Here is an 8665-nt window from a genome sequence, read left to right as displayed (position 1 = left end):
ATTATTATTATTATTATTATTATTATTATTATTATTATTATTATTATTATTATTATATATTAAATTAATTATTATTACAAATAAATAACAAAATTAAATTATTCAACATTCCATAGAAAAAAAAGTGATTTTTATTCCTGAGGTTAACATATTATGGGTATTACAGTATCGAGGCTATGAAATTTTAGTTGGGTATGTTACATACCATCGGAAAGGCTAATGTATCTAGTTTCTCTGCGTAAGTTTAATTTTTAAGGTTTACACACAAATATGAAAAAAATTAAAATAGTGCAAATTTAAAAATCTTTGTCTTGAGTTACAAAACATTTTTTTATAGATATCCCACTCGCATCCCACTAAGCGACAAAAAGGGTGTTAAAGGAAAACACATAAGCTTTCTTCTGAGCAAAAAAAAAATTAAAAAATGGGTCCATTTTTTTAAAAAAAAGTCAACAAAGTTTTTGATTTTGCAAAAAAATTCAAAAATTTTAAATCTTGAGTTACAAAATATTTTTTTTGATAGATATCCCATTCGCATCCCACTAAGCGACCATATAGGTCGCTTAGGAAAAGACCTAAGCTTTCTTAAAAAAAATAAAAAAAAAAATAAAAAGGGCCCATTTTGAAAAAAAACGTCAAAAATATTTTTGATTTAAAAAAAAAATCAAAAATATTTTATTAAATTTTTTTAATTTTTTTTTCGAAAGATTGCATAAATAGCTATCTAAACTATTTGGGACACATTTTGCTAAGAACAATAGGTAATAAGTTATATGGATAAAAAAAACACCTGTTTGGCCAAAATGTCAAATTTTGACCTCCTATAACTCAGAGAGTTCTTGACCGATCTTGTTGAAAAATGGTGTCCGAATTACTATCCAATAGAACTAACATTGGTGCAAATTTCATCGCGATCGGAAGACATCGATTTCAAAAGTTGGTTCACTTGACGTGAAATTCCCCATATATGTAAGTGTGTATACGCTTATTCCAGTTGTTTAACAAACGGTGTTACCATAGTGCACCTTTTCATTCATATATTCATAATTGAACAACATAGTAAATATTATATGTATATCAAATATATTTATTACTAGGGAGATTTTCTTTAAGATTTTTATTTTAATCAAATTAAATAATTTTATTATTTTCAAACGAATTCGATATACATAAGTTTGGTTTTTATCACCAAAATAATTTTTTTGTCATATATGTATTTTTTATGACAAAAATTTCGTTTAAAAAATTATAAAATTCATTTTCCAAATATTATAAAATTCAAGTCGAAAATATAAATTCATTTGTTATTTTACGAATTGAAAAGGCTTTACAAAATACAATACACATAGCTAGTCAGTAGTCACATCCGTTTATGTTGCCATATTTTGGTTACTCGGCAACACTGGTGGTATTTTGTCTCTGAATTCCATACATTAATAATATTTTGGAAGTAATTTTATTTATTGAAACAGCAAAATAACTTTACACTAGGTCGGTTCATGGCCTTTTGAAGTTGTTAATATTTGGAAATTTATTTCGATAAATTTTGTTACTCTTTATGTATATTTTTTATTATTATTTCAACACATATTTTTTCCTTTCTATTTTTTTTCTTCTTACGTTGTAAGAGTAAATTTGTGTTAGAAATACTTCATACACAAATTCTTTTTGTTATTATTTTAAATTATTTCATTTATTTATAAAGTTCTAAAAGTGAATCATTTAATTATATTCAAAAATTAAAATATTTATATCTACTGTTTCATCTATGCGAACAGACCGATTGTTGGGAAGTTTCTTGGAAGTTTGCTTTCATCTCCCACAATTGTGTACAAACATTATTTTTGTGGTATAAACATTCGCGAACAGACCGATTGTTGGGAATCGTGGAAGTGTAGTACAATTTCCCATAAGTAAAAGGTGAATGATCTTTTTGCTAATACTATTTCCAATAACAGCTGATCTTCATTCAAGTCACTTAAATAAGTGACATCACTTCCTAAGCCTGGGACTTAAATATATGATTTCTTTTTCGCTTTTTATTAGATCCACATTTATCGATATATTGTAAAAATATTAATGGTAAAGTTTTTATCCAGTGAAAACATTAAATTTTATTGTTCCTTATCGATTTTTTTCCTGTTATCCTATATATTTTAGTACATTTTATCGGTTCACTGTTCTAATTTCGACATCTGCTTGAGTTCACTCCATTTATTTTCGCCTTGTTATTGGGAAACTGAAGTTCTGTTTTCCTTCTCTGTCAAATAAATTGGTTTGCTTTTATTTTAATTCCAATTCTCTCGGTTTAGAGTTGAGTTTCAAAAATGTCATTGGATCAATGTATCCGTTTAGCCGATAGCATTGTCGAATTCGAGGCTGACCTTAACAATAACCATTACCCTGTGACTTCTTGTCATGCACTAGAGGTTCACCGATATGAACTAAAATCAATTTGGACCCGCATAAAGGCAGCCTACGAGAAAATTCTGGTTGAGAATGAAAAGGAAGTTAATGAAAATGAGGATCCCATCGATTTAGTAATAATTCTGAAAGAGCAAATAATACTGTTCACCCTGTTCCTTCCCTCGATTTGGGATTGCAAAGTCCAGTTTATTCCGTGTCACATAGCCTTAACTTGCCTCCTATTGAAATAGAAACATTTCATGGTGATTACGCCAGCTGGCCCACTTTCCGTGATATATTTACTGCTGTTGTTTCGAATTCCAGAGCCAGCAATGTTGAAAAGTTGTTTTACCTAACACAGAAAACAAAAGGTGAGGTCAAGAAAATTGTCCAAAAAAGTCCTCTGACCAATCAGGGTTTCGATATTGCCTGGAAAAATCTGTGTTTGCGTTTCGAGAACCGAAGAGTTCTAGTCAATGGTCAGTTGAAGATCCTTTTCAACCTACAGACTATAAATTCCGAATCGGGTAAGGCTTTGAAACAGTTACAAAGAGAGATAAACTCATGTATCAGTATACTAACACATTATGATGTTGATGTTGCCAGTTGGGACCCAATTTTTGTATTTATTTGTACAAACAGACTTCCTGAGAATACACTGACCTTATGGGAACAAGAGCTAAAGGACAAAACAGTTATTCCAAAATGGTCCGAATTAAATGAGTTTCTTACTAATAGGACATTAGAATCGGTTTCTGTAATTCGTGGTATAAATACTTCCAAAAATAACGATACAAAATCCTCCAAGCCTAGCTCCAACACGAATTCTAACAAAAGGGTTCACAGTTTCCAAGCAAACGTCACAATTCCCAAGTGCCAACTATGTCCAAAAGAGAGCCATCCTATCCGCAAATGTCCAAAATTTCTTAATATGGATTACCAACGACGTTTGCAGGAAATAAAAAAGGAAGGTTTATGTCTAAACTGTTTTTCAAAAACTCATAGCGCAAGAAATTGCCCAAGCAAATACTGCTGTTTTAAGTGCCAAAAGAGACATAATACTCTTTTGCACAAAGAAATGGATAATCAAACTTCATCTCCTGCAATACCCAGTTCAAGTAATACTTCGAATCTTAATCCTAATTCAACCCCATACCCTAGTCCTAACGCTTCCAATATACAGTCCGCTAATATTTCAAATTCTGGTAGTGTACAATCCTGTTTCGCTACACATTCTAAGGGCGTTTACTAGGTAAATTCTACTCCAGTGCAAGAATTGATATCCTTATTGGTGGTGACATTTTTCCTTCTGTTATTTGTTCAGGCATCAAGCATAATGTCTGTGAATCCCTAATAGCTCAAGAAACCATCTTCGGATGGATTCTTACTGGTTCAATCTCCCACAACACGAAGCCAAGTCCCACTATAATATCAAATTTCTTTAGATAAAGAAATTTCACGTTTTTGGGAGGTCGAGGATCTTCCACGGAAGAACTATGTATCCCCATCCAATCAGGCTTGTGAAAACTTATATATTCGTACGACAAAAAGGAATTTTGACGGGCGATATATCGTTTCGCTTCCCTTCAAGGAAGAATTTCCTGAAAAGTTGAGTTTAGGTAACTCTAGAAGCAGTGCGATGGCACAATTCTTTCGGAACGAGGCTAGGTTGCTTCGAACTCCCGATTTTAAGGCTGAGTACGATAAAGTAGTTCTGGAGTATGAAGATTTGGATCATATGTCTAAAGTAACCTCTCCTGAACTCTCCGAAAGTCCAAAAGTTTACTACTTGCCGCATCATGCAGTTATAAAACCCGACAGTGTTTCTACAAAACTCCGAGTTGTTTTTAATGCCTCCGCTCCTTCATCTAATGGGCAAAGCTTAAATTCCGTACTCCATGTTGGTCCAATTCTCCAAAATGACTTTGCTAGTAATATTCTCTGGAATTCCATGTATGTCGATGATGTCCTAGCTGGATTTTATACGCAACAGGATTCCATAAAAGCAAGAAATGAACTCATACGAGCTTTAGATTCCGCTGGCTTTTCTTTAAGAAAGTGGACATCAAATTCCAAGGCAATATTCAGACCATCTACTCCATGAGGAATTCCTAAAGTTAGAAGACAACAGTTCCGCAAAAACGCTAGGCATACGATGGAATGCTTGTTCAGATAACTTTTATTTTGCAGCAAATCCGTTTCCAGAAACCAAAAATTACATGAAGAGTCAAGTTTTATCCAACATTGCAAAGTTATTTGATAGCGCCTTGTATAGTCCTTGCAAAAATCCTTATGCAAAAAATATGGGTCGATGGTACTGGTTGGGATGAAAATCTTTCCCCAGATGCTCTTAATCAATGGAAAACCTTTCAGTCCAATTATTCCGCTATCAATACCATCCGTATTCCTCGATGGATTGATTATCATCCCACTGCCAAAATCCAATTCCATGGATTCTGCGATGCATCTGAAAAGGCATATGCAGCGTCATTATATATCCGAATAACAGATTCCAGCTCCATTTCCACTCATCTGATATCCTCTAAAACTAAAGTGGCCCCTATTAAGACGTTGTCCATTCCAAGATTAGAACTTTGTGGAGCAGTTCTCTTAGCCGAGATGATAGATAATCTGCTTCCAAGGTTAGATGTTGACAAATATTCCATTTTCTGTTGGACAGATTCCACAATTGTATTATCTTGGCTGGCAAAACCGTCATGTTGTTGGCAAACATTTGTAGCAAACAGAGTAACGAAGATTACTCAAGTTGTCACATATTCCAATTGGAGACATATAAACTCGGAAGCTAATCCATCAGATTTAGCTAGTCGAGGTTTATATCCACAGGACTTAGTTCAAAATGAGTTATGGTGGTTTGGGCCTCATTGGCTTAATGAAACAGAAGAAAATTGGCCAAATCCCTGTAAGTCCAACATTCCAAACACAGACCTAGAAGCTAAGGCAATAAATGTACATTTCTCTTATTTTACGAATTTTGAAGATATTTTAGAACGATTTTCCTCTTTTAGTAGAGCAATGCGAGTTATGGCATATGTCTATCGTTTTTTCTATAGAACGCACATCCGATATCGTTCCAATTTCCATAAAACTTCACTTTTAATTTCTCCCTCCGAAATAAGTTTTGTGAAAACCTATCTTATTTCCGTATACCAAAAAGCTCATTATCCGAACGAGTACAAAGCTCTTTCCGGTAGACAAACCATTTGCAAAACTAGTACTATCTTGAACTTAAATCCGTTTCTTGATGCAGAAGGAGTAATTCGTTCTTGTGGTCGACTAGAATCTTCACCAGGGCTTACCTATGACGAGAAACATCCAATCATTATTCCTTATAATTCCAACTATTCTAGACTTCTGGTCAAATTTGTCCATGACATTAGTCTTCACGGTGGAAATCAATTAGTCCTGAGTCTTCTAAGAACACAGTTTTGGATTCCTAAGGCGAAAAACCTTATAAAAACTACAATAAACAAATGCAAGATATGTGTTATTTATAAAAAGAAGTGCCAAAAGCAAATAATGGCGGCATTGCCTCCGGAGAGGTCCGAAATTACACGTCCATTTGCTAATACTGGCATAGATTTTGCAGGACCAATCGATGTCAAAAGCTATTCAGGCCGAGCATGTAAAATTTCCAAGGGATACGTATGCGTATTTGTCTGTTTCTCCACAAAGGCAATCCATCTTGAAGCCACATCTGACTTGTCCACACAAGCGTTTCTTGCGGCCTTTAGTCGGTTCGTTTCTCGTCGAGAATGTCCGTTAAATCTTTATTCCGATAACGGTACTACATTTGTGGGCGCTTCTAGGATTCTGGCAAGAGAATTTATCCAAACATCCCAACAACGCATCATAGCTGATTATGCTCATCATAATATTTCGTGGCATTTTATACCTGCGGCGGCTCCTCACATGGGTGGACTTTGGGAGGCTGGAGTAAAGTCTTTTAAGACACATTTCCGCAAAATAACCGGTTGCTATAAATATACATTCGAAGAGTTAACAACTCTATTGTCCAAAATTGAATCATGTCTTAATTCCCGGCCAATTTCAACTGATCCCACAGATCTCTGTACACTGACCCCAGGACATTTTCTAATCGGAACTCTAATTCTAGCACCTATTGATCCCCAAGTTGATGATTCGTCCATTTCGTTAATAAATAGGTGGCAGAGACTTAAGCTTATCCACCGAAACTTGTGCCTGCGTTGGAAAAATGAATATTTGAAAGAGATGAACAAACGAGTTAAATTGCAGAGACCTGAGGTAAACCTTCAGGAAGGTATTATGGTAGTTATCAAGGATGAAAACCTCCCACCGAACTCGTGGAGACTCGGTCGAATTGTTAAAATATATTCTGGTCCGGACAATCGCGTACGCGTAGCTGATGTTTTAACTCAACGCGGATTAATAACTCGACCTGTTGTTAAACTTATAGTATTGCCTGCCGTATAGACATCGCTTCGATTCACTGTAACTTACTTGTAATATTTTTTCTTTCAGTTCGCCATGCCTAAAATTTCCTCCACAAAATCCGCATCTACTTCCCTGGAACCTACAACGCATTTCCTTGTCGCATCTGCAATCGACCACATCCTCTTCGATTATGCCGAAAGTTTTTAGCGATGAATATATCCGATCGTATAAGTGCTGTTCGTAAGAACAAGTACTGTTCTAACTGTTTAGCACACGATCATTCCAAAGGTACATGCTTCTCCAAACATGGATGTAAGCATTGTAGCAAATTTCACCACACGTTACTCCACGTTAACCCTAGATTGGTTAAAGACCTCTTACCTGCAAATCAATCTCGTTCACCATCTCCCGATCCGACTCCGTCTACTTCTTCAAAATCTCGAAAGTCGACAAACGATAATCCATCTCCAGCTAAGTCCAATCCGAATCCAACCTCCTTGACTCAAATTATCCGCCAGAACACTCTAATCCTTCTTCCTACTGTCCTAGTAAAAATCGGATCCACAACGTCCCACGCTCGTTGTTTACTAGATTCTGGGTCGGCAATTAGTCGCGTTTCTAAGAGGTTGATCGATAAACTGGAATTGACAGCGTATTCACTGCAAGGAGAGACTATATGCCCACTTGTTTTGAAATCGAGATACGATTCTAATTCGAATATTGAAGGCACTTTTCGGGTTGACAATCGTATAACGATACATACTCCAACACAATTATTACCCGAATCATATAAAAAGAACTTTAGAGACCTTTTCCTAGCTGACTCAAAGTTCTACGAATCTGCGGCCATTGACATTGTCATCGGTGTTGACATTTATCCAAAGGTCATATGCCAAGGCGTTTTTTCTAGAGTAGGCTTTCCGACAGCGCAAAGTACCATATTTGGATGGGCCATTTATGGTCCTTGCTCATTATAATTTATATAAATGCACTTTAAGGCTCAGGCAAATTATAAACGTACAAATTATAAAACGTACTTATATGGATTTTCTATTATTTTGAATTTAGTATTTTTTATTAAATAATCATATATATTGTTTATTCAATTGAAAAAAAAAATGGATTATTTTACATATACATGAATTAATTGTTCTAATATCTATTTTTCCTATTTCCATACAGAAGCAACATATTGGACAAGACTGGCTGACTTATTCCATTTTTTTCTCTTGCACATCCTGCAAGGCGGGCGGCAATGTTAATGCCAAAAGCTTAATAATTCTTTTAGCCTTAATATAAGAGATGAGCAAAGTTTTACCCCTTTGTTTCAATCTATATAAAGGCTGAAAGTTACGAAAAGCATGCCATCTCTTTCCCTAATAATGCCCAAAACCATCTGTCAACCTGGTCAACATGTCCAAAATGTGGTTTCCGTTTTAAACTTAAGATATTTTACTCCCTTGTTCTAACATCATTCCTACAGAAAGGTAAAGGTAAACCTTATTGAAAAGAATCCAATAAATTATCCTCAGAAGTCCTAAAATCTTACTTTTTCTTTGTTTAATTTTTTCTTTTGATTTCCTATTGGGTTTGTTTCATGAGCAAAATAAATAAGCTTATTTATTTTGTTTATCGGCTCCGAGAATAATTATAATTTCCAAACAGATTCCTGAAAGAAGCTTTTCAAATCAACAATGTTAAAAGAATTTGAAATAATAGTTAATTAATTTCACATTAAACCACTTTGAAATGCAACAAACAATTAATCTTTATCCGCATGTTTAAAATAATCATAAAAATAATGATATTCTTTTGGAATAAG

At 34.6% G+C, this 8665-nt stretch overlaps 2 protein-coding genes across 2 annotated transcripts; both read left to right on the top strand.

Moving 5' to 3' along the window:
- The first annotated feature begins 5946 nt into the window (after nucleotides 1–5946).
- LOC135950523 (uncharacterized) lies at nucleotides 5947–6882 on the top strand. The gene has a single exon (XM_065500060.1). It carries the CDS (start codon nucleotides 5947–5949, stop codon nucleotides 6880–6882), a length of 936 nt encoding a protein of 311 aa, XP_065356132.1.
- A 116-nt stretch (nucleotides 6883–6998) lies between these two features.
- LOC135950522 (uncharacterized) lies at nucleotides 6999–7820 on the top strand (the record flags this gene model as incomplete). The annotated part of the gene is made up of 1 exon (XM_065500058.1): nucleotides 6999–7820. A coding segment is annotated over one exon (822 nt), but the record flags the coding sequence as incomplete, so codon positions are not given.
- Between the last annotated feature and the right edge of the window lie 845 nt (nucleotides 7821–8665).

Source organism: Calliphora vicina, chromosome 2 (genome assembly GCF_958450345.1).
Source record: "Calliphora vicina chromosome 2, idCalVici1.1, whole genome shotgun sequence".
Classification (NCBI taxonomy): Eukaryota; Metazoa; Arthropoda; class Insecta; order Diptera; family Calliphoridae; genus Calliphora; species Calliphora vicina.
The sequence above is the reverse complement of the archived record's forward strand: the minus strand, read 5'-3'. Positions and strand labels throughout refer to the sequence as shown.

Coding starts and splice junctions, on each gene's coding strand:
- LOC135950523 (XM_065500060.1), top strand. CDS start 5,947: ATGGCGGCATTGCCTCCGGAGAGGTCCGAAATTACACGTCCATTTGCT.